The following is a 27839-nucleotide window of genomic DNA, read 5'->3' as shown; positions in this document are numbered from 1 at the left end:
ACTTGCTACTCCCAAAGCAATAGTACACACCATCTTACAAAGTTCAACATAGGATCCCCAGTTTCTTCAAGATCAAATCCATGGGGGCTTGCCTTCACAGATGGAAGTATACCTGGGGGTTCATCTATATGCTAGATATACCAGACCAGATATTTTTATCTTCACTTGAAAAACAGGGTCTCCCCCACCCCCAGTTCCTCTTCTGGTAAATTTCCTTCTGAAGTTTCCATAAGTTCTACATTAGCATTTGACTCAGTATGTAAATAGATTTATATTGTGGGACCCACAATATACAACAGTCCACCAGGGAAATAAGTGTCTCCCACCTACTCTCTGGAGGAGTTTGTCTCAAGACTACCTTTGAGTTTCCTGCCTTTGACTACAGAGCTAAAAGAATATAATTTTCAACATATGTACATAACTCATCACATAGTTTCCATACATACACACACAATGATTATGATAACCAGTGTGACACATCCTTTCAGGAAAGACCTTACATGACATTCTTTTGGTGAACCAAAGGGATCCCTGTACCTTTATGTACCTGTGTCCTCTGCCAGTTGGCAATAAGAGGCCCTTGGGTCACAAACATTTTTCACTCTCATTTTTACTTATTACTTACAAATGATACAGCGATAGGTGGGATTCAAATGTGGTTTAACTGGCAGTATACAGATTCCCCAGTTTTCAGCTACACTGACACTTTTAAATATGACATAATGTAAAGTCATATCATGTTTCTTTTAACAGATTGGTTGCCCGGGACTAGCCCAGAATAATAGTCACACAGATTAGGGACCAGTTTTGTCATCCATACCCAAGTAAAACTCCTACTGACTTCAAAGGGTGTTTTGCCTGAGTATGGGCTGTAGGATTTGGCCCTAGAGATGGAATTGGCCTGTCAACAATCTTTGCCTGAAAAAATAAAGACGCCAACAGTAAATGGTTGTATTTACTAAGCTAGCTTCCTGTTAGGGATGACTGATCTAAGAAACAAATTCCACAAAGACAAAGCAAAACCTAAAATTTTAATAGATCCTTATTACATATCTTAGAGCCTGATATAAATGTATCTGATCCCCAATAGCTGTGACAGTACAAGAATTCCATGGTATATTTGATTCCCAAAGTTAACAGGCAGCTGTAGTTCGTAATATGTCCTTTACATGATACCTTTTTATTTAGCTTCATTAAAGCTGTCTAGCTTTTTTACTTAAGATTTTGTGTAGATTTGTTCCCTAAGAGATGTCAAGAGCTCAATTCCGTGAACAGAATATTACAGGTATTAAAGAAGCCTCCTGCTGTAGCAGGCCTAAATTTACTGTAATGGCCTGTCAAATTTTCTATTTAAGAATGTTTTGAGAGCTTTGTAACCTTCCTATTTTAATGAGCATTGGGTTGTAACTTTTCATACAGATTCTCAATCCACATGCAATGTTAGTGTTCTCAGTGCAAAACAGTTTACCCATTTCTGAAGCAGAGACACATGGAAATGTAACTATCTTAAAGATTTAAAAACTAGTAAAAATAGATGGGTTTTGAAAATGACAATTTTTTCTAAAACAGCTAATTCTCAGGGAGGCAATTAATGTGCCCTGATGCACACACTGAGCTCATCTTATTTTTAATGGTAATTGTGTGTGTGCCCTTGAAAAAGAAATTTGAAAAGTAGCTATTGTATATAAATTATAGCTACTTTGATTTACTTAATGGGTGAGATTTAACGCTCTTCCCCCATCTTCCCATAAAACCTGTGTAAACAAAGTTCATGAAGAACAGTCCACAGAATAATCAGAGAGGGGAACATGGAAGCCAACCCCACTCTGAGTAAGGTATGCTGAATAAGGACCTCTGTCCCATAATATAGACATAAAGATCTGAGCTATGGAGAAGCTGAGTTCAGCACAGCTCAGGGACAGAGTTGCAAAAATGTTATCTTTGCAGCCTCTAAGCTTGCAGCATCAGCAAAATTTAGAGCATTGTGAAGACTGCTATATTTTATTCTGGCTGCCTGTGGCCCCAATAGATCATTTCAGTGTCCAGAGAAATGGATTGCCAGTAAAGCTGGGTGAGAACCATTTTGTGGGAAATTCTGTAACTTAAAAATATTTGAGCCCTTTTTTTTCAGATTCCTATTAAATGAAATTCCAAAATAAATTTGGTTCTGATTTTGACATTTTCAAACTTGTACATATGTTTGTATGTGTGTGTGCATATATACCTTTTTTCTGTATTTTGTTTTGAAAAGTCATTTTGAAATGAAAACATTAAAATGTTCTATTCCAAACTTATCAAAATGAGACATTCTGACATTAGCAAAATGCTTCATTTAGGGTTTTTTTCTAAACAAAATTTAATTAAAATTGACACATTTTTCAAAATGTTTTGATTTTGATGAAAATGACATTTTTGTCAACTCCTCTCCCCGCACATTTCAACTAAATTTTTTCAACTAGATCTAATTTCAGTGTAGGAACATCCTAGATACAATGTTTTTCCGCCCCCTAGGGGCTGGGAGCAGAGGTTGCATAGGAACTACTACAGTGGGAAACCACAAGTGATCATTTAACCGTCTTATAGTTGCCTTGTGGAGTGGCACAAAGCCCACTTAGCAAATCTGTCCCATAATTTGTCAACTATAGTATGACAATGGTGCCTCATCTTACCATTAAACCATTAGCCATTCTTCATATAAAAATATGGGTAACATATTAAAGGAAGGTGTGTTTACTGTGTATCTATTCTCTTACACTTTTAATAGTACAACTTGGCTAATACAGAGAGTTTGTGATCCTCAGATGGATGGTGCTTTGGCAGTGTTGATTATGAGGTAAAAATTACTTTGCTGATGCATTTTAAAATACAGACTTCTGTGTGCTAAAATACAACATCAAAGCATTGGTGCCCAGTGCTGTGCATCATCCAGATATGATAGTGTTTTGGAAGCTGTTTAGTAATAGTAATTGCTGGGGTATTTAATACAGCATGTCAAGTACAGATAGATGGTAAGTGATAGACTGTCTCACTAAGGAAAAAAAGAAAAACATATGAACTGATTTTGTGGGAATAGAAGGAAAATTAGTTCAGAAACACAGACACGTTACTGTTAAGCAGTTGTATAGGCCTTCAGAAAGTAGTACTTTAGGAAGAAGAATGAGTTTCATTTAATTCAAACAGTTATCCACAATCACTACTCCATGGCAGTGGGCACAAGCACTCCCTAAACTGCCACTCACATCATGCCTTATCAAACCTTTAACCAAAACTTCTGCCATTCTGCCTCTCCTACTAAAAAGACAGCAGATGCAGCATGTAACATACTGGCTTATGTCTGTATCTATGTGCTACCAACCTCAATTGGGCAGAATATAAAACCTGTTAAAGTGTGTGATGTCAACTTCTAGTGACTGGTTTATAAGCCTTAACTTAATACTACTGACAGCTAATGAAGAGACAGCTCCAGCAGCTTGGACATGTGCTTTTGGAGCAGAACCCACACTGCCTGCTGTGACATGTAGCTGGAAGTTGTGCTGTCTCTATGCTTGTGTCTCTACGATTGTGTCAGCTGGATGCTGCACCTCTTGTCAGTTACTTGAAAGGAAGTGCTGTGTCAACCCAAACAGAGTGCTTCTACCTACAGATTGACAAGGGTGCTGCATTCAACAGAGATAGTAGATCAGTGGCACAGTGAGATAGACTATCGGTGTTAGGGACAATGGCGTGACCTAAGGCTGTCTTACTCATTTAAGACATTGTATTTGAAAACATATGGAAGCTAGTATGGATTACTGGACTGTTTAGCATGGGAGTTGGTAGCATAAGTAAAAATATCTAAAAGTATGACTTGAGACCTTTAAAAACTTCATTTAAAATGTTCACCTTTCAGCCCCTAATGTTACCCACCTAATCCATCTTTAGGTGTCTAAATAAATGTGACCCAATTTTCCAAAGTGTTGAGCACACTCAGTCCCCATTAACTACATTGGTTTGAATTCATTAAAAAAAAGTTCATTTTTTCTTAATATAAGAACTCTGCCATTGACATAGATTTAAAGTGGATTGTTCCCAAAGGCCAAATCCTGCCCTAAGATTAATGCATGAGGATTCATAAAAGTCAACATGAGCCATTCATTTACACCCAGAAGCAGAATCTGGCCCTTAAACTTTAATCAACCTAATACCCTAGGGCCAGATCCTCAGCTTGGTATAAACTGACTTAAATCCATTGTTGTCAACAATAGCTGCAGATGCTCACCACATCTGACTTCAACAGAGCTACTGTGATTTAACCAAGCTGAGGATGTGGCCCTCAGTATTTTTGCTGGAAACATGCTTTTAGGAAGTAGAATGGGCCAAACTGAGTTGTGAATGAAGAAGACACAGCTCCTCTGCAATCTATGAATTGTGCCTGCTTACACCAGAGCTAGAGCTGCCCCATCTGTATAACATTATCTTTAGAACATTTGTCAACTTGAAGACAATGACTTAGTTAGAAAACTATTGTTTCATCTGCTATGGAATCTGGAGAACTTTTAGACTGAAAAGGGCAGTTTTACTACCATCATAATCTACTCTTTTACATATCTAGAGGTGTTATTGGAACGGGAACACCTGGATTTAAAGTGGTCTGTTTTATTCTGCTCCTTCAGAAATTATACAGTATATTTTAAGAGGAGGGAACAGTTTTATGATTAAGGCTATTACTGGATGATAGATCTCCAGAGAAAGAGCTTGATTGTGCCTTTTGAGGCCCACAGAAGGAGGGGAGTGTGAACAAGGAGCCCCTCTTCCAGCTTACATTTCTGCAGTCTCTCCACACTCACATCTGTTCAATCAAACTGGAGAGCACATGCATTGCTCCGTGACCGTATCCCCGCAGGAGCGTGTAACTTGGATGGGGGCTGAGAACGGTAGAGAAAAGGGACAATAATCCCACTTTCTCTGCAACACCGCTATTAGTGAGTGGAGTGTACATTGTACCCCTCTAAACATGTGTCATACCTGCAACTGGCATATGTATTATTGAAAGCCCCATGAGACACTATTACAGAGTGAGGTAATATATATTTTGCTGCAGTATACATACATACATATATAAATTTCCAACGTTTTCACCTTTAGTGGTTTAAAGCATTCTCTACAGTGTACACACTGATATCAGAGCACTAAATGAGAATTAACTACAGTCATGCTAATCTGTGCTGCTGTGATGCTTCATGGGAGTTATATTTTATGTGCCTTATGCCCCATTCTTCTTTATGGGCTAGACTACCTGGCTGGACTACATCTCCTGTGATGCATTATTGTCTTCCCGCTGGCTGAACTGATGCAGTGCATCATGGGAGTTGCATGGCCATGAAGCATAGTAGGAAACGTACCCATGGCCCATAAAGGAGAATGGGGGCATGAGTAACATAAAATACAACTCCCCTGAAGCATCACAGCAACACAGATTACAGAGACAACCTGGTAGTTCAGGGAAACACAGTTTATTTCAGTGCATATAATATTCTGATTTGGTAATGCTGAAATGCCCCATTTCAATAAAAAAATTCAAAATAAAATGTTTCGACATTTCCCAATGAAAATGTTTTGGTCTTTCTGTTTTGTGAAAAAATGTCAGTATTTTAACATTTTGTCCCAATTTGGGATGAAAACAAATTTTGAAATATTGGACTATCCCTCCAGAGAGAATTTTTGTGCTACCATCATTTTACATCACACAATCTCAAACAGAGAGAAGACCCAGACAGAGTAAAGCACTGATAGAGTGAACACAAAGGAGTTTGGCACTGAGTGGGAGATCAGCACTGACAATTAGAGCTCTGCGCAGATACAAAATTTGTATTTGCATCCTATCTGCGAAAATGGTCTGCGGAGGTAAAGCGGATATCAGCAGATTTGCAGGTCTCTCTGATGATGAATAGGCTGCTTGATTACTTGTCAGAGTCAAGTAAAGAAAACCCATTAAATAAACTACAAATATCTTAGCCTCTAAAGTAAAGATGAAGCTTGGTACAGCCTAGCCACCAGTCACAGGATAAAAAGTCCAATGTAAGCATGGAGGTAGAATACCAAAAGCAGATCTATCTGACTACTTCCCTAATGGCCAAGTGGTGAATATATGCACTTGCACCAGTACATAAGGCCCTTCTCAAGAATAAATCATGGTGGGTAAAATATAAAAAGGGGATTAAGAGAGCTAAGAGGTAGGAATATGATGAGTGAATAGACAAAGCTATAAAAAACAATATACACTTTTTAAATATATCAGAAACAAGAACCTGCAAGAGAATTGGTGGCTCCCTTAGGCTATCAGGGAGTAAAAGAAGCATAAGGATATTGTGCAGAAGCCAAATGATTTCTTTGCATTGCTCTTCACCACAGAGAATACTGGAGAGATACCTCTTATTTTCAAGTAATAAAGATAAGGTACACTCAAAGATTCAAGTGACAGAAGAGGAACACATTGATAAATTAAAGATCAACACATCCCTAAGACAGGAAGTTGTTTATCCAAGAGTTCTAAAGCAATTTCAGAATAGTAATAAAACAAAACCATTTAATTTCTCATTAAAATCAGCTACCTTCCTGAAGCTGAGAGAGAACAAGTGTTGTATTTATCTTTTAAATAAGTGCTGGGGTGGGGAAGGGATCCTGATTTGCAAACCAGTAAGCTTTACTTCAGTACCAGATAAACTGGTTGAAGTAATAATTAAAAATAGAATCACGAAATACCTAGATGAACATGATAAGATAGAAACAAAGCAGCATGGCTTGTGTTCCTAACTAACATATTTGAATTCTTTGAGCATATCAACAATCAGTGGGCTCAAAGAGAGCTGCCTGACATAATTTATTTGGACTTTCAAAAAGCCTTTAAGAAAGTCCCTCACAAGAGGCTATTAAAGAAACTAAGAGGTCCTGGGGAGAGAGGTACAGTACAGTCAGTGATTATAAACTAGCTAAGAAACAGAAAAGAAAGAGGGAAGAATAAACAGTCCATTTTCAGTGTGGCTAAAGGTCAGCAGTAGGTGTCTGAGATTCTGTACCAGAGGCAGCAGTGTTTAATCTGTTTATTAAATGTATGGAATTAATTGTATATGAAGTGGCCACACTTACAGATGACATAGGATTATTTATGTTAGTCAAGACCAGAGGAAGACTGAGACTAGAGGAGTGACCTAACCAAACCAGATGGGCAGAACAATGGCAAATGAAATTCAATATTGACAAACACAAGGAATGCACATGTAAAGGAATAGTTCAAATAACTTATAGACTTTAATAGTGGGTTAAAAATTAACTGTAACCATTGAGGAAAAAAACTCAGGTATCATTATAGATAGTACAATGAAAACCTGTGCTTAGTGAGCAGTAGCAGTAGCAGTCTAAAAACAAAACAAAATGGTAGGATGCATAGGGAATGGGATAGAAAATAATACTGATGATATTAGTCTCATTATATAAATCAGTGATTCCTCACCTGCAATATGGTATGCAGTGGGCAAACTATATCAAAAAAAGGATACCGTAGAAATAGAGGAAGTTCAGAGATCAGTGACAGACGACGTGCCACAACATTAACTCTGCCCCTCAGGGATGACTATCCTCAATCAATCCCAATATCATTCTAGCCCCACCTAGCACAACACACTACTGCCCTCACATCCACAACTAATAGTGGTAGGAGAGGCTACTTTGGGAAGAGGTTGTGGGGAGAAGGGAAGAATGAGGCTATTAGAGAACTCTGTAATGAATTGTATTAGTCAAATATATATATTAAATAATGTTAGAGAAGTGCATATTATGTACCTTACTATATGAAAATATAAAGGCATTTTTGCTTTTTGTATGTTACTGCAAATGCAGCATTTCAGGACTTAAATGAAACAGCTTTAGGATTGTGAAAACCATGCCACTAGTTTGTGTGTTTTATCTGTATAATTCTTGGTCAGTGCAAATAGCAGGGTGAAGTAGAGTGTCAAAAGGGACCTGTTGGTGCCAACAAGACAAGCTAACAAGCAAAAACTGAAGGACACAAAACAGACCAGTAAAAAGAATACCAACTATTGTAAGATAACTGGTTGGAAGTAGACAGATAAAAGTAAACAAGATAAACAAAAATATATTTGATTAGGTTAGTTATTGTGTTTTATTTATGTGAATGTGTTAATTAGGGATAGGTACACAGATGAGGTAACTGGTAAACTGTGTCTGTGCAAAGTTATAGAATGGGATAAAAGATAGGTGACTGACAATAAGGGAATGGAGAAGACACAGGGGCAAACATAGCAGAGACCAAAGATTTGAAAAGAGTAACTTTGTCCCCCCAGGAAAGTAACTTGATCATTCACTTTTCTCCATTTTGTTTTTGAATGTATATCCAATTAATAGGTGATAACAGCATTGTCTTAAAATACACATAATGAAGGCTAAAAGAAACTGTTTAAGCCTAAATTGAAATGGCTCTCTTTCTTTCAACCAACAAGGTGTATGGTTGTAATGGGGAAGGGGTAGTTTCAGCTGTGGGTGAAGGAGAAGAGGGTGTGTACTGTGAAGTGTTTTAACTGTCCATTTCCTTGCTTTTGCAAGTTTGAGTCAAGTACGTCATATGAGGAGCGACCCTAACAGTTTCGCAATGAAGAATTTTTTACATTCATTTCCTACTTTTTGGAGTTCTTAAGCCAGGGACTGGTGTCATGCAACAGCTAAACGTATGCCTGCACTGCACTAAAAGGTGTGATTTGCAGCTTGGGTAGACATACTTGTGCTAGCTTCCACCTAGTTAGCAGATTAAAAATAGCAGTGAAGATACAGCAACATGGGCTTCAGAGTGGACTGTATAAACATGCCAAGAACCCTCGGTACATACTCACATAGCTAGCCTGTGCTAAAGCCCATGAGGCTACAGCTTTGCTTCTATTTTTAGCATGCTAGCTAGATGAAAGCTAGTGTGGGTAAGGCTGCAAAACGTACCTTCAATTGCAGTGCAAACAAAGTGTAGCTGCTACTAGAGAAGGCTTTATGCATCAGCAGCTGCTGCACATGAACCTTGTGTGACAGGAGCTGTGCATAAAAGCCCATAAGACCCTTTTCAGTTATTCACAGAAGCTACAAATAAATCCTTCTCTCTTATGCAGAGAAGCTGCACATAAATTCTTTTGCGTCAACAGATGTCCATGAGTGTCACCAAGTGTGCGTGCAGTAACACAAACAGCAAAGAAGGTTTATGCATAGCTGCACATAAACTTTCTCTGACAACAGCTGTTGTGTAAACTTTTGGTTCTGATGTATAATGGACAAAAATAACCTGAAATCCAACATAATTTTAAATTACCAGAGAGGATACACCTCTCTACCCAATTTTGTGTAGGTATATAATAGATGTTGTACAGATATCTGTCAACAATGAATGATCAGGCTACCAGTGAATGATTGCAGCCAGAGCTACATTATGAATTATGAAGGGAAACGAAACCAGAAACTTTAAAGGGCCTAAAAACTAGCTGTGTGTGAATTTTTTCACTGAAAGGCAACCTGCTTTTAGAGAAAAATAAGGATTTATATTCCATTTTAGCTCATTTTCAAATGTAAACCTAACAATAGAGTCCCACAACACCTCCATAATAACGAGCACATTCACAGTTACATTAGACAAATACATATGTATAAAAGATATGTCCTGAAGCACAAATATTTTATTCCCCAACCACTGCCTAATGTAAGTTAGGAAGAAACATTCTTCTTCAGCAAAGTGTTTCATAACTGTCTGGTATGGAGTGTCTTTCATCTCCATCCATCCACCGCCAGAGATGGGATGCTAAACTGGATGAATCACTGGGCTGGTCCAGTATGTCAATTCCTATATTTCTGCATATGGAAAACATAAAACTGTTAATGCACCAGAGATCTCTACTGTTCAGCTTCCTGATCAGAGGAAAGGGATCTGTTTTAGGCTATCTTCTGAGCATATACCATTGTAATTATTACCTGAGTGACATCAAACAAATGCATTAATCATTTTCCTATATACTCTTAATGAAGCACAGGTATTTATTGTATAATTGTATTTATGCAAATTATATATCTGCATTTTTGTTTATGTGCTGTTCCGATTGCTTTTTCCGGCTGGCAGAATGATCTTGTGCCTCTGATATCCTCACCAGCAATTCCTGTTAGCTTAGTAGCATCTGTTAGTGGGGTAAGCATTGATCACCTGCAGGTCTCCCCCTGATGTTTCAATCAATCAAACATGCTGATATCACTTCAACAAATGATTTGTTTTTCTCTTTTTACTAGGACAATAGATCACTTTTCCTGCTTCATTTTGTCCCTAATTCAAGTCACCGGTGTGGCCAAGGTAAGAAAACTTTCCAACAATTAATAAGGACTAAAAAGATTAACCCACTAGATCTTCGGGAATGTCTACACAATTGGAAGTTTTGTGTCTTGATGTCCCAGGAGAGGAGTATTTTTGTATTCTTCCAAAAAGTGTGGTAAACTTTTTTAAGAATATCTTTAGACATAGTATAATTTCACTGATATGTATTGTTTTTTAACCCTGCAATTGCCAAAGAGAATTAATATAAATTCTCAGTGTTCAAATGAAGCAGCGTGTTAAGTTTCTGTTATTAAAGAATTCAATATGCAATATTCTTCAAGAATTCTTTAAAATATTACAGCTTGCCATAACAAAATTTCAGTGTTTTAGAACCTTCCCAGGGTATAAAGCAGTATTTCTTCATTCGGTGAAGTCCTCTAAGAAAGCAGCTTTAATACATGAAGGAACAGAACTTAATCTAAAGCCATAGGTACAGTATTGTCCTGTCTGCTGAAAATCTAAGTAAAATGAAATCTTCACAGATAAATAGAAAATGGAATCATTTTAAAAAGAAAATCAATCACTTAGGTTTTCCCCAGTATCTGGTTATCAGCTCCATGGCCATCTACAATCCGGATTGAGCAGTGCCCTATAATCCTTTTTTCTCTTAGTAGGAAGACAAGAAAATAAGTAGGAAGATAAGGGAGTATTTTATGAAAGAAGGTCAGATATCTTATTCCTTGCTAATTTATTTTTCTCAGTATAAGCTCTGTTTCCACTTTTACTTTGATATTTTTCTTTAGTTCTAAAGCTCAGAGCAGAAACTTCAGAAACTTCATTTATCTATAGATTGAAAACTGTGTTTGGGGACATGTTCAAATACTGGGAAAGTGTGACTTTATGTCATGCTCTCTGAGGGTGAAATTCACATGAGGGTACAGCCACCCCAGAGGGCCCTCGGTGCAGCATAACTGCAGTAGTTTTGCTGCGTGGAGGATTGGCAGCTGCGGATAAGAAAGGTAGCAGACTTCACACCCCTGCTGCGTTCTACCTCCACATAGACCACAGGAGAAGGAGACTGGGAGCAGACTGAAAGAACTGCAGCATGGGCACTGGATCCATGACGGCACAGATCCAGGCACCACAAATGCATACACTGCAGTTTACAACTCCATCTCCAGCCCAGGGATGAAGTAGCAGCCCTAAAGAAGCTGCTGACCTGATTTGGATATTGTGTGAAGGCTGGGAGTAGATTTCTCTCTCTTCAACACCTGAGTAGTTCCCCACACAAAGCCCATGCACTCAGGTTTTGTGTGGCATGTGCATGTGTGTGTGTGTGGATTACACTCTGGGTGGAGTGAAATTGTGACATTTTAGCTGTATTGTTTACATTAAGGTTTGTGAGGAGAAAGGACTTGGAGAGGGTCCCAATAAGCCTCCTGACATATGCAAGCAGTGTAGAATGGTGGGATCTGAAAGTCTCTTGCGTTTATGAGGTGAAAGGAAGTGGGGCCTCCCGTGGTGAGCTGATAAGGTTCACAGGGCATTTTAGATGCCTCCGAGGAACTTCAAGAGGCATGAATTTCCTCCACAGACTCCAAGAACTTGAAAGGAAGGGGAGAATATAATCTCTTCCTCCCCCCGCCTCCCCCAGCCCAAAGCTCTGTTTTTTCCTCTGTATCATGATAGGACTCTATGGGAAAGCTAAGAAAATTTAGATTAAAAAAAGTAATTAATGTGAGGTTAAGATTCACAGTATGCATTCAGTAATTTAAGGTTGAAAATTCTTATAAGAAATTTTTAATTATGAAAAAAGAACCATGAGGAAGCAGGAAAATGTCAAGTTTAAACCCAATATCTGAAAGTAAGAAAATTCACACTTAGGGTGTCCAAACTAATTTAACTCCTCCCATTTAAAGTTACCTTGAGAAAATAATAAAACTCAGCCTATCCATCTCTTACAAACAACTTCATTTTCTTTGGGTACCACAATAGCTAGATTGCTGTGTTCTTAATCATGCTCAGTGTGCCAATTCCATGCTTCTTTACATCATAGGGAAAAAAATCTTATTTAGAAATTCCTAGTTAGGCAAATATCATACTGAGGGCAACTGTTACTGATTCCCCATAAATGGGCCCAATCCTGTTAGATACTGAGGATACACATGCTTTATATGATCTGGTCTTATAATTTCATGTGCCAACCAATGATCCAAGGCTCATTACACACAGGACTAGTGTCTACAATGGAGAAAAGAATCCAGTTATAAACCAGTGATCTCTGGTGCATATTTTTGCTAGTCCACCTGAAAGCTGTACAAGTAGAATAGCTGGGGACTTCATAAAGTCTTTAGAAAAAGTCTTTAAGCCACATAAAATTACACCATACCAAGTAGCTATAAAAGGAATAAAGAAAGGAATTTAAATAGTCAATGGGGCAGAGTTCAGGTTGTTTTGATTCCTTAACTGCAAATTTTTATATTTTCAAAGTTTGAGTTTCTTGTAAGATTCCTCTTAACTTTGAATTTTCCTAGCTCTCTCCTCATTGATTTTGCTAACTGAAACTTTTTTGTAAGAATTTAACCTTTAAGTTATTGACATATGCTCCATCTTAACTCCGCCACAATTTATTTATTTCTCTGGGAATTCACATTTGAAATGTTGCCTTTTTATTGCATATACTAGCTCTCCTTAAATTAGCCAGTAAGAATGTCTGTCATTAAGGGTTGATTCTGTTTTTAAAAAAATTGCATCATAACTTGAGCCATCTACCTACAGAACAGATAAAAATGTACCAGAAAAATATTTTGTCTGACCTTTTATTAGGAATAAGTGTTCATGAGTTAACCCATTAAAGTAATTCTTTAAGTTACATCATCTATTGAAATTGGATCTATTAACATATAACCACATTACTCTATGTTGCATATATAAGTAAACACTTCCCCAATCATTCATCCTTTATCTGAAATATTAACAACACTTTAACCCTGTTAGTCTGACTAACATTAGTCAGCCAATCATATTCAGATACTGTTTACTGGAGCTGGTGAAATTTTTAACCATTTTCTATCTGAAAATGCAGTTTTGATAAAATCAGTACATTTTACAACATGTAGATTTTGATGATTATTTTATTGGAACAAGTCTGTATGAATCATTTCAATGTTCTCATTTTATTTTGATGACATTGAAACATTTCATTTCAATAAGGTAAAAACCCCTTCGTTTTGACGTAATCATTTATATTACTTTGTTTTATATTATATTAAAATATTAATTGTGGTATTATATATTACATTTAATGTAATATAAAATAAAATAGATTCTATTATAATGTTTAACCATTATCAAAATAAAACCTTTTGACATTATTGAAACAAAATACTTTGACTTTACATGTTTCAATGTTTCAGAATCAAATATTTTCAGAATTTCTCGTGTGTAATTTTAAAATTTTGATTTTTCATTCCAATTCAGCATGAAAACAAATTTTGAAATATTGGAATTTCCCCTGGAACAGAAATTCTGTTTTTCAAGCAGCTCTATTATTTATGGGTAAATTCTGATCTCAGGTGCATCAGTGTAAATCTAGAAGTTGATGGAGTTACTCTATATTGACTAGCATTATTATGATCAGAATCAGCCCTTATAACACTGGTGAATGACCTATACTGTTATTTGGAAGAGGCAAATTAATTCTGCTGAGCTGTCCCTCAGGAATGTTCTCCTTCATAGCTTTAACAAATTAGGTGCATCATATTTTGCCATCATATATCTGAAAAATCAATAGAAGAAGAGAATGGGGTCAAGACCAAACACAGAAACAAAGAATAGAAACAGCACTAATCTGACATCAACAGCAAATTAATATAATCATCAAGTACAGGAAACTGGACATTTTAAACATCATTTTGTGTTTCTCCTTTTGTAGCAAGGTTCATAGAGAAAATACAGTAATTTGAATAAAATGTATCCTCTGCATTTCACATCTTGGAGTTTTAATCCATAACATGGACCTAATTCTGCTTTCTCACCACTTGTACTCTGCAATAATTACATTGATTTAAATGGACTCACTCCTGTTTTACATTAGAGGAGAATCAGTCTGTATATATTTGGGTGAAAATAAAACAATATTTCAAATTCCTGTTTGTCATAGGTAGATTTGGATGCAGTACAATTACTCAGTCAAACAAATTGGATAGAGAGTATAATTTGGCCCAATATTTTAAAATATATTTTATTAATAAATTGCTACTTTTTTATAATACAGGGCCAAACTCTGGCATGCACTATACAGTGACACCTGCAAGATAACTTTCATCCAGGAGCAGAAGTTGGCCACTTCTGTTCTGTCTGAATGCACAATAAAGCTTCTCTAGAGGACTATGGTAAAAGACCTGGGGTTTTATTGATGTCCCTTGTGCTCATGGGATAGGAGAAGACTTTGTGGCCTTTGCAGGGTGAGGTACTCCCTTTAAGTATCCTCTGTCCCTCTCACAAGAGTGGAGGTGGCAGGACTCAAGAGGAGTAAACTGAGTCCTAGGAATAGACTGAGAAGTGTCTACCCCAACCTATATGTTAAATGGTAGCATCTCTGTAACCCCCACACTGGAACCATTTAAAAGGTCTGGTAGATGAGATTCGGGGTGATGGGCAGGCAGTGCATTTCCCCAGGGTTATCTTTATTAAAGTTGCGGCCTACAGCTTAAAATTCACCCTGATGTTTGTCCGACTGGCGTGTCTACATCAAACAAGTAAAGAAAAAAAATCAGGTATTTTTGTTCTTATAGAGATGTTTGACCAGCAGTAGCCTAGAGATGATCGAATTGCTGTATTTGGGGTGTTTGTCCTCTTCTCAAGAAATGAAATGTATACTCCAATGAAACAAAATATATTGGATGAACTTGATAATTTGTTTTAATAACAAAACGCATAAGAAGACTTTTATGAATGTTTTTACTTTCCAGTTTCTAACATTGGGGGCATAATGTTAATTTTAATATATATTTTCATCTTTGACATTAAACCAAACCAATATTCTAATCAATATCAAAGACAATAAGGATAAATTAATAAATGTCTGTTGGCTCATTGCAATTGTAGAGGGAATATCATCAGAAATAAAATGAGTTTAAAGTAGACAAAATAGCGATTAGAATCCCTGATATGACACTAAAATAATAATGTCTATATATAAGGTTAAAGTATATTATGCTAAGGATCTCACTTAAATAGTCAAAGGTATGAAATATAGTTGGAACTTGCTGATAATATGGCCTTCTCTAAAGAGTCTCAGAATAACAAATCTCTCCTTATAGTAATAATCCTACAGCAATTCTACCCAATGAATCCTTCTTTACTTCGTTGCAAGTTCTGCATATAGAGAAGCTACAGAAGCAAACCCACAACCTTCATAGGAGGAGTTATGGACTGATCATGGTCATACGCTCAGTCCTGCTCCCTTGGAAGTAAGTGGCAAATCTATCAGTGCAGAGTACTTTGAACTATAACGTTCCAAATTTTTACACAAAAGTGGCCCATACTGCACCTAGTTTAGGTGCACAAAGAATACAGCTTTGAACACTAAGATTTAACAAACTCTATCCAGACAATTTGACAAAACAAAGTTACACTGTAATCACAAGAGTCATTTCTTCTGAAAATCGCCAATGGTTTTAGTCCACATCAAAACCTAGTTTTCTGCAATTTCCAACTGTAGTGCAAAAAACTGTTTAACTTACAGGAGCTCAAAAAAGTGATTGGCACAAACAATTTCTGCTCTTATGCCTTGAAAATGATTGAACTATTTTTATTTATATATTATAAAGAATTCTACTCCTAGACTGAGTTCTTCCTCCCCAAGCTTCAAACTGGAGTGATTTCCTTTTACAACTCAGTTATCAATCTCTCAATACAGAAGCACTTTTATTTCAACTGTGACTAAATAAGGTGTTCATATTATTCACAACACATTTCTGTATAGGAACCTATTTTGAACAAACATCATATGTGATAAAAATGCTAAGGGTACTCAAGTGTGATTTCCATTCACTTTTTGTTGAGTAAGTTTTCAGGATTCATGTACATGCAGTATCTAGTGTACAATAATACAATATGAATAAAAGCCAGAATGTGACATTTGAAAATAATCCTCCATCCATTTTTAATTTATTTTGCCTTTTCTGTTGTTGTTGTTACAAACTAAGCTTTACTTCAAGACAAAAACCTAGAAAAACCTTGCTATATTTTTAATCCATCACTGGTATAAATATATTGATGTGCCCCAGGAGGGTTCTCACCTAATGAAAATAATTTGAAATAACACATTTATAAATGTTGGTTGTTTAGGATTTTGTATTTAGAACTCAATTATTGTAGCATGTTAATCTGAGAGATAATATAATTAACTTTTCTAATTTGCTTTAATACACATTAGAGTTGTTCCAAATCTTCCTTATATAATAAAACCTTAAATCAAAACTATACTCATAAGTGGATACACAACGATACAAATTTAAATCTGATGAAAAGGGCTAGTGTCTCCCATAAGTGTAACTCTTGACAAATGAAAAGCATGTTAAGCAAAGTAGAAGAATGATCAGAAATGCATGATTAATTCTAAAATACCAGTGGTGTTTTCCTAAAAGAATGACTGACAAAGTGAGAAATATTATCAGCTACTTATCACAGACTATTTACTTTATTTCTTTGCTTTAATAAGAAATTTCCTTATGATTTTGATTGCTCGTATGTTGAAAATATAATGAAAGGACTCACTACGATGACAGTGCTCCACAAATATGAAGTAGCTTGACACGCTCTAGATTCCATCTGCATGTTGTACTCAGGCAAATAAAGTCAACTTACGATCCACTGTGCAGAATTAAGGACCAGCCAGAATTAAATACACATTCAGGACTCATTCAAGATCTATGATTCTATGATATGTTTTATAACTACTGGAATTACGCTCATTCCCTGAGAAAATGCTTCTGATTTGCCTGATGACCACAGAACACCTCGTATTCAAGTAATACTAAAATAATATACTTTATAATTGCTGTTTCTTTAAATTTTGCACTGATACATTTGAAAAATGTACTACTTTATTGTAAAAGTGGCTTTGTAAAAACATGGGGCTTCATGAGTGGGTTTTTCAAAAGCGCTCAGCTTTGGCCTAGCTCTAGTCTCATTAATGACAATGGAAAAACTCCCGTTGACTTCACAAAGAGTACAGCGCTTTCGGAAACCTTGCCCCTGTTAATAAGTTCAGTTCAGATCATCCCATCTCCTGGTTTTTACCACTACAGGTAAGAATCCTCCATGTTGATATGTCTCAATTACCTGTCTTCATCATCCTATCAGGAATGGGGGATATTTGCCCCCATCCTGTGGCATCCTGAAAGCAGACAGATCCCCAAGGACCTTCAGGAGACCAGGATATCTATGTGGACTTCCTGAGCTGTCTGATTGGCACCTGCCCACCCCCACCTCTGGATCTCTGCCGGTGTAGCTTCACTGGACCCAAGCTACCAAGGTTCCTCCCAGGCTGCAGCTGTTACTGAAACTTTCATGGGTAGGAATGAGCACAAATAATAATACTAGTAATACACTATCTTTTCCAAGACATCTCCATGAGACGGGAAGGGCAGATAATGTGCATCCTCCCACACAGCTTCACCCTCTGGCCTGCCCACATCTTCTGTTGCCCACTCAATTGTCACCCTTCCCACAGTCCAGACACCCATAGAAAGCTCTGCATGATCTGGAGGGTGCAATGATATCACAGAATCAGCTGAGCCCCAAATTTGGGCATGAACTGGGAAACATCCTTGGGAAGACCCCTTCCAAGTGCAGATTCCACAGGAATAAGCCAAGCCTTCCCTATATCACATGCTCCACTTACAAGTAACTCAACCAGAAATCCAAAAGTCAAGCTAAGTCCTTTCCATCTCACACATCTTCATCATGAAAAAACAGTTTTTTGTAGGCCAAATCATGCCCTCAGTGACACTGGTGCAACTCCATTATCTTTACCAGGTTTACAGCAGTCAACCTGACCCTGTAATTGGAATTTAGTAAGCTAAAAATCACCTGCTTTCTTAGCTGTGATGACTCGTCTACAGTTTTTACAAGACTAAAACATAGTGGAGTTATTCATTAAAGCAAGCAATTGTGTCTCTGAAAAATATACAGAAAACAGATCTTTGTATATTGAATAAACAGGGTTATGGGGGATTGTAGCTGGGCTTGGAGTTCCCTTCTGGCATGGTCTGAGGGAAGAAGAAGGAGATATTGTTGGAATTCATCCACCTCCCTCCCTCCTCAGTATGCACACATACCTCAGAATATCTTGTAAGGAGGGGGATAACCAGACTACCATTCTTTTGTAACTTGCTCACACAAGATTTGCTTTTGAGAGCGTCAAAAACAAATATTAGTGCAGGATACCTCCAAAAAAAAAAAAAAAAAATGCTAGACCAGGGAGCTCAAACATTTTAATGCCATTAACACCGATATAATCACATAATCGAATACATTTATTTCCCTTCACATCTCTAAAACATAGATGGCTCTCCTCACACATTCTCCCATGAGACAGTGTGCAGTTCCCATGAACCTGGGGATATCACCATGATGGTGTAGGACAACATCAAGAACCAGGATGGATAAACAACCCCCCTCAATCTGCAGCAGAATTAGCATTGCAACACAACATGCTACAAACCTAATTTTAAATACTAATGTCACTTTTTGTTTTCTGAGGTGTATTAGTGATACTAAAGGAAACTTACTTAAGAACACAATATGCATGACGGAAATGGGGATGAAGAACAACTGCAAACTGTACAAGGAGTCTCTTTGCTGGCTCCACGTGAACCACTGTATAAGGGAGTTTTGAGGGCAGAGCCATGAGATCTACCACCATGTTTATGTCCACAGTGCATTTTGAAGCTGGAGGCAGTGCGTCTCAGAGCCTGGGCCTATAGACTTCGGCTCATGGGGGCTCATGCTACGATGCTAAAAACAGCTGTGCTGACATTTGGGCTCAGGCTGGAGCTCAGGTTCTGAAGCCAGAAGAGGAATGTGGGTTTCAGAGTCCAAGCTCCAGCCTGACCTGAACAGTTACACTGCTGTTTTTAGTACCATAGCCCAATCCCCTCAAGCCCAAGTCTATAGGCCCAGGCTCTCAGAGTTTTTGCCACAGGTTTTAAAACACAACATAGACATACCCTATATGCCTCTCTATGTATATACCTCTAACAGCCCCACATGTAGAATGACAGCTGCCACTAATCCAGTTTTTACGCTAGAATTATGGTCATGGGGAATTTGTTCTTTAAGGGTTCATTATACAAGCTGCTGAGCAAACTGGCCCTGAAACAGCAAAGCACTTGAGTAAATACTTAAGTTTAAGGTTGTGAGTAATTTTATTGACTTAATTGGCACTACTTATGTACTTATGGTTGGGCATGTACTTAAACAGTTTGCTGAATCAAGACAGGGATCAATCCAAAACTCACTGATGCAAATGAGAGTGTTGCCATTGACTTAAATGGAGGCAGGATCAGGCCCTTAATTATAATAAAGCTGTAATGCAGTATTATAGAGGTACAGTATTGACTTCTGCCACATGTCAAATCCACAAACTAATTTCCAGAAAAGAATTACACTTTTGGTTTAACTCCTTACATTCAGTTCAGCAAACAAAAATGCACAAACATCAATTTCTGCAGTTATCCAAATTCTACGATGTGTTTTAAACAGTTCTACATGAAAACAATGTTACTTCAAAACAAACAAAATGATAATAATTTCCTTCAGTATAATATGTTACTCATCATTAAAGAAATAAAAATTATTTTAAAAATAAACACTATTTTCAGTTTTTTTAAATATCAACCATGTATTCAATTTTTATCATTGCCTATTATACTAGACACTGTCCATCAGAGCCAAATCATAAGACTTCACTCTTAGTGATTAATTTTAAAAATCACTCCTCAATGTATTAAATTTTAAATACTAGTGTGTGACTGAATCTCGTAAGTAGCTTTTGTCAAATACTGGTCTATATGACCTTTGCAATAGAAAGGCTCTCATCACCTGAAATTTGATTTCAAATTTCTCATCTGTTCTTCTCTGCCTACTTAATTAGAGCTTAAACCAAAATCCAATTAGAATGCATCTTCTGGTTAGGAAAAAAAAAAAAACTTTGGAAAAGTCATGGTTCATGCAAACCATGATATTGCCAATGAAATGAGTAATAATATAATTTTAATTATTTTAAATTGATATATAATAACCTCTTACTTAAAAAGAGTTGAACACAGTGATCAAATAAAATCCAGGCATAGAAGCATACCAGTTGTATTCACTGATCAACTTAATAACGTATGATAATAATAATACTAATTAAGCCATATTTTTTAACTAAGCAGCATTAGAATTCAACTATTTTTACAAATCTTCTAGCAGCATTGTGTTAAAATCATAAATTGGAACTAATTAAATATTATTTAATCTTTATCTTGTATTTGTTTTATGTATCTTTCTATAGGATACTGAGGGCCTGATCCAAAACCCATTGTAGTAATGGAAGTACTCCCATTGATTTTGTTGGGATTTGGATAAGGACTAGACTGAAGAAATATATAGCAGCTATCATGCCAATTTTCTTGAACCACTCTCAATGGGCAGCTTAGCAATGAAGAATTGTAGTGCACAAATTAGTTTTAGAGCTGTGGGTCCAAGCCTGATGCCCTTGCTCAGTCATCTCATTGATGTTAGTGACAGATTTTCCATTAGGATTTGACCCATTTTCTGTAACGGACAAATAAAAATATTGGTCTAGCTTCTAATTTTTCTATTCTGGTATCCTAGCATTAAAAGAGAATAATTAGATGTTGTTATGATAAGCCAGGAAAATACATGAATAACACATTAAAGTATTTAAACTAGTATTGACAAAGGGCAATAAGTTCTTATTTCAAACACTTTTGTTTCTTAAAATGAAATAATTGTCTCTGAAGATGCTAACTCATGTTTTGTTCGGAAACTACAAGCATTAATAAATGTGTCTGCAAAGAAAATTCTCAAGCTCAAATGCTTTCCATAGAAAAAATATTCTGTCTCTCTAAAATCAACATTTATAAAAACCTTTACATTTGTTTGGCCTACTTAGTGCTTTGACCCAGTTCAGACTCAGAAACAGCCAGAATCTTTCTCTATTCCAGAAAAGCAATAGGCTTCTGACTTCAGAATAAGAACTTGAGTATTTCCCCTGACGGGAAGCTGACAACTCATTATTAGGAACTGTGTCTTCTAACTTCAACCTAATAACATTTATATACTGTATCAATTATTTATGGTCAGCAAGAATATATGGATATCATTAACAATCACATAATTTCACCAGATGTAAACATTACTTCATACTGTTTCCTAAAATTTAAAAAAAAAGCAATTTTTTGTAAAACTCAAAGTTTAAAATAGATAACTGTCCAGATTCTCAGATGCTATAACTCAGCTTAACTCCATTAAAGTCAGTGGAGCAGATCTGCATCAGCTAAGAATCTGGCCCAATCTTTAAATGTATTAAAATAAATGTTTTTCTTTGTTGTACTTCTTGTTTTGTATGCTCCTGGTATATGTGATTATCAAAGCAAACAAAAAATTGTACAAAGACACCAGACTTATGCAACAGGTGATCAATATTTTGTGAAACCAGACAGAATAGAATTACAATGAGACATGAATAACTAGTGCCTGTAAAACAGAAACCAGTCCACAGAGAATCTCAATTTAAATCCCAACTTCGACATTGTCAAACATAAATGTCTGAACCTTGAGAATTTCAAGCAACTACTCTAATCTTCATCAAACGTAAATACACAGATATGTATAAAATTTAAAATCAAGATCTAACTGTGTTAGAGGAAGCAAATTTCTTTCTACTTAATTAATATGCTTCTATTTTGAAGATCTAGGAACCTAAATATGAAATTCAGCTTCACAGAATATCTAAAAGTGAATGTATATAACCCAAACAATTTCTGACTACAAAGATATTGCCATAATGCAAAATATGACTAAAACAATCCCCAGAAACTATGAGGCATGCAATGAACCTTGGAACATTTAGAGAGGAAAGTCCAATAACTCATAAAAAATCTTACTTTTAGGTAAAATTATGAAAAAAAATAAAGTCAGTATTTCAGAATGATACAGTAAAAAACTATGCAATGTTTGCTAATTGTGATCTACATTATAATTACTTAAATGTATAATAATTTGCAGGAGAGGAATTAGCAATGTCATAACTGCTACCTTTTAAGTCTATAAATCAATTGTTTCTTGAGGTTGCTGAAGTAGAGGAAAAGGATCTAGAAGAATACAAATGTTACAGTCAATGGTATTCATAGTAACTTTTATTGGTTTTGTAATCAACTAAAAATTGTTAATTGGATGAAATGCTCTCTTCTTTAGAATGTAGCTACTCCCCCAGAATACTAAAACTTTCTTAAAAGCAAATAGACTTCTTTAATGGTTTTTCTTATTGCACTTCTGGCCTGTGGTTATGTACATGACTAGTGAGTAAATTCATTATTTTTCATATTGTCTTTTTAATATACAGTAAAAAGCAGCACACCACATTAACCAGTCAAATGGGGTATAACTACAGTATATGATTAGATGTCAAATTTCTGTTTCCTAATCCAATGTTATATGTTGATCCTTTAACATAATTCTTAAATATCATCTAGACATTTAATTCCCACAGATTTGAGTACATTAACAGTGTGTAATGTACAAAACAAGACAGTAAAGTGGCATTTCAATTTATCCTGTTTTTAAATGGGTCATTTCCCCAAGATAAGCATTAAAAAAAAACCCAAAAAACAAAAAAACAAAAATCTTATGACTTTATAGTTACATGTACATACATTTGAGCACACAGTATACCAAAGCACATTACCGTACATTATGTAAAGTGCTAGTCTGCTTAAGATTGCTAAATGATTATATTTCACAAAATGATATATAAGATTTGAAAATGTCATAAAAGATATAAGCACATACATTCAGGGAGAGAACATGTAACATAGTTATATATCTCCAGGGTGTTCAGAATATGTAAACAGTTAGCATTGTGCTCTGTCTTTCAGTACTTTGGACAGCTACTCCTTCAGAATGCAGCCAGTCTAACAGAAATGGGGCTTTGCATATGATCATTAATTATCACATATATTCACTGCAGTTGACCAGGTCACTTCTCTGTGATATCTTCCAAAAGGAACAACACTAATAAAATTTGTTGTTGTTGTTGTTATTGCCTTCACTTTGTCACATAGATTGGTTGGACAAATTCTCAATACATAGTAGAATAGCACTGGCAGGCAGGTCTGATGCATGCAACCTTAATTTGCTCTGTATTTCTTTACACCCTTCTTCTTACTGAAAAGGTTTGTGTGGATATTTTCTATACTTTTTTTAAAAAATGTAACTAGTTTAATTTTATTTTACTTTCTTTTCTTTTTCTTTTCAGAAGAAACATCAAAAATGTGTATTCATATCAACCCCCTCGGGGGGGGGGGGAATTGAATTTATATACAGTATTGTATGCTTAGTATTCTCTGCAATTTCCCCTTTGTCACATGATATGATATATGGTAAGGGAAACTGCTAATGTGATGGTGAAAAAGTCCAGTCAAACCAGCCTTTGATTTAAAACATCATGTTAAGAATGTAAATATTGATCATTTGGCATCACAAAGCAGGAGATCAATTTTCTAGGTTAAGGAGTTGCTGAAATGGCAATGATGGCCACACACTTTTAGCAGTTAATAGGATAACTTTTGAACAAAATTTTCTATTGCCTCCAAATCAATCAATATCGAGATAAAATATATTTACACTCTAGTCTAAGTATAGAGTGCATATTTAAATACACACATACTGTTAAATGATCCAGGAAATGCAGGTCCAAAATTGCTTTATGAGTTGATTTTATTCCCGTTGAACTTAATGAAAAAAACTCTACTGATATATTTTTCTTGATGATAACATCAGATTTTGTTTACATAATGAGATAACTCTTATTGGATTTTTGGACATAAAAACATATGGTTGTCCTTGGAGGCAGTATATATATATAACCTACATTTATTAGTACTGCCCATCATCAACATAATGGTATTCTGTAAGGCATATACCTTTATCAACCAAAGACACCAAAGGGCCCTGTTGAAGTTCAAAAGCACTAATGGGGCTGGGATCAGGTTCTTCTGTTAAATATGACCACCAGAAAGGCTTTCTGTTCAGAGAAGTAATTTGTATGTGCTGCTGTGCTCAGGTGATTTACATTTCTAAAAAGGGCTGTGGTTTGGATGTGTTAAGTTGCCAGTGCAATAGATAATCAAGAAAATCCGGGCAAGCCAGTTCAGAGCAGAAGTCATGCAGCTAGTTTGGCTGTTGAAAAAATATTCTAAAACCAGACTTTGTATTTTGAGCACCAGGCACGGCCCGTTTCCCTGCGCTTTCCCTCGCTGAGAGCTGGACCAACTAGTCTTGTGCAAAGTGGAGAGAAGGCGACAGCTACAGAGAAGCCAACGTGGGACACTGAGAAGAAAAAGAATATGTTTTTGGATCGCATTGAATGGGCCTGGGGGACACACAAAGAATAACGATGAGGTTTATTGAAATTCTGTCATCATTACTTCCCTAGCAAAGGTCACTGCAGTCAGTATCTGTTTACAGCCACTCTAGTCCTTGAGCTCTTCCCCACGCCACAGATTGTGTAGAGCAGACTTCAGACAGACACATACGCACACAGAGATGGTCATCTGGAACGTCTTCCTTTCACACATGATCGCATTACCGCAATCTCTATTGGTACACTAGAAAATGCCCAACTCTGGATTCCTCGTGAATCCCAACATGATTGCACGTTACAGAGAACAACAAATCAGAATGTTATGCCAAATCACCGCCACTTTTGTCCTTCAGAGATTCTGGAGAGCATCCTGCTCTTGGAAGCTAAGACAAGACGACTTGCTAACTCTGGGCGTAAGTCACCGACCGAACACTGATGACGGCTCACTGCGATTCAACACAAAAGCCAACTTGTCTGGAAAAGTTATGCCAGAGTCACATCACAAAGACACATCGCTTATTCAGCGCTCCAAAAGCGCCCCCGGGCGCTCTGACACCGATCCTTTCCCCCACAGAGCGCCTACACCCACGCCGCTGAGCCGGCGGGATGGCCAACTTCCCGCGTCCACACTCCAGCCCGCGAACAAGCCGGGAGAGCACATTCCCACCCCACTTGTTTCCACTGCCGGCTGAGAGGTCCTGCTCATTGGCAGGCAGCCCCTATCGCTGCCTCTCTGACAAGCCGCATCCAAGCCCGGTGCAAGCAGGCGGCAGAGTCTGAGCCAATGGCATATTCCCGAGGAGGGGGAATCCAGCTCTGCGCTCCCAGAGGACCAAAGACTCACTTTTCCTTGCAAGCACCGCGCAAACCAGGACCCCCGGTCCGCTTCCACTAGAAAGAGTCAATTCCTCCCTACTAAACACCAGCACGCGAATTAAAACCACCGCCACCAGGGAAAGCCGCCGGCCCAATCAATGAGAGAGACAGTAAAACACAGCAGGGCTCCTACCTTACAATCCTCAGGACACGATTTCACCGAGTATTCATCCGATTGTAAATATTTCTGGAGCATAACCTCAAACTCTTCGTATTTCTCCTGAGCGTGCTGGTCGTAAAGCTGGTAAGCCTGCACGCACTGCCTGCAAGAGCCTTCCCCCTCCAGCACCACATCCAGACTGCAGTTCAAAGTGTCCGGATTGGACAACCCGGCGAACAACTCCCAAAGGGTGTAGGAATTACAAAAGGAAAGGTAAAAATCCGTCAAGTTCCAGCCCGGCGTCTTATTCTTCCCGGTCACCTGCTGCTCCCGGCTCCATCTCCTCCGGCACACGGAGTCCGCATCCTCCACGCTGAAACACTGGCCGGACGCGGAGCGCTGGGGGTAACACGTCTCCAGGCGCCACAAAGGTTTGGTAGAGTTCCCTAGAAAAATAGCCGCGTTGTTGTTGTTGTGGTTGTTATTGTGGTGGTGGTGGTGGTTTTTGCTGCTGCCGCCTCTGCTGCTGTTGCTGCTGCTGCTGGGGGAGGGAGGCAGGGTGGGTGATGAGGAGGAGAGGAGTCTCTGGGCCGCCTGTGCTACAGGCGAGGGCTCCCCCATGCTAGAGAGTAGCTCCCGCTCGGGCTGCTGCTGCTGCTGCTGCTTGTCTCTGGTCCTGGTGAGTTTGGCTTCGGCACAGAACCACAAGTGATCAGAGAGCAGGACTGTGAAAAACAAGAGCGATGCCAGGGACAGTCGCCATTTCTGAGCCCTCTCCGAATCAGTGAAGGGTTTCTCGTTCTCCCGGGGTGCAAACCAGATTTTTAGGCCGTCATCGTACTGCCGACTGCACATCCAAGCACCCCTGGTCATATTTTGGGAACGCACAGCCCTGGCCGACTCCACCGTGAGGGCTCCTTTGCCGGTGTCACCACAATATGCATTGACTTAAAAGATTGGGGGGGATTTTCTTGCCTTCCTTCCTTTCTCCCTCTCGCTCTCTCTCGTCCACTCTCCCTCTCTTTTTCTTCCTCTTCTTTCTTCTTCTTCTTCTTCTTCTTTTTCTTCTTCGTCCTCTCCCTATTGAAATGTTGTTGGGTTTTGCAGGTGGATCCGGCTGGGTCTCACCACACTAATCAGCAAGATCCATCCAACCCAGAGTACAGTGGAGCGGGTGAGAGCAACAATGCAGAGAGAGGAGGAGGAGGAGGAGGTGGTGGTGGTGGTGGTGGTAACAGTGTTGGTGGCGGCTGGTGGTGGGGTTGGCTGGCTGGTTATTTCCCCCCTCCCCCTCTCACCCAGGCATTGTCAGATCGCAGATCTCCATCTCTCTCCCGAGAAAAGCTCGCTGCCCCCCGCCAGCTGCATGCCGCTTCCCCCGGCTGCCGACGGACGGCTGCAGGAGAGCAGCTCCCCTTCCTTCCTTCCTTCCTTCCTAGCGCGGCTGCGGCTGCTTCTCCTCCGCCGCCGCCGCCGTCCCGCGCCCTGGCACAGACGCCTGCACCTCGCTCTCCGTCTTCGCCCGCTCCGCTCCGCTCGAGCTCTAGCCGGAGAGGCGCTGCTGCTGCTGCTGCTGCAGGGCTCCCGGAGCGCAGCGGAGGAGGCTGGCGAGGCGGCTGCTCAAGCTGGCGCTGACAGCGCGCTGCGGCTGCTGCCGCCGGGCGCGTTCTCCCCCGGCACGCGGGGCGGGCTTGCCTGGGTTTTGCCTCCCGATGGCCACAGTCATCTTTGGTCCCTGGGCTAAGTTGCCGCCATCTTCGTCCTGGAGAAGCACTTTTTTGGGGGGAGCTCGGTATTTTGCGTCATCTCCTCCCGCGCCGAGATCTCTCTAGCCTTCCTGGCGCATTGGCAGCAGCAGCTCTTCCTCCTCCTGT

General features: G+C 38.4%; 1 protein-coding gene across 1 annotated transcript in view; it reads right to left on the bottom strand.

Moving 5' to 3' along the window:
- NALF1 (NALCN channel auxiliary factor 1) overlaps positions 1-27172 on the bottom strand; it is a 715406-nt gene extending 688234 nt beyond the window's left edge. The window contains exon 1 of the mRNA XM_067536804.1: positions 25999-27172. Coding sequence (XP_067392905.1) covers positions 25999-26838 — 840 coding nt within the window. The 5' untranslated portion in view covers positions 26839-27172. The remainder of the gene's footprint in view (positions 1-25998) is intronic.
- Between the last annotated feature and the right edge of the window lie 667 nt (positions 27173-27839).

This window comes from Emydura macquarii, unplaced genomic scaffold, assembly GCF_026122565.2.
Source record: "Emydura macquarii macquarii isolate MOO-44397 ecotype Brisbane River unplaced genomic scaffold, CSIRO-AGI_Emac_v2 contig_3671, whole genome shotgun sequence".
Lineage (NCBI taxonomy): Eukaryota > Metazoa > Chordata > Testudines > Chelidae > Emydura > Emydura macquarii.
This window is presented reverse-complemented; position numbering and strand designations above follow the sequence as displayed.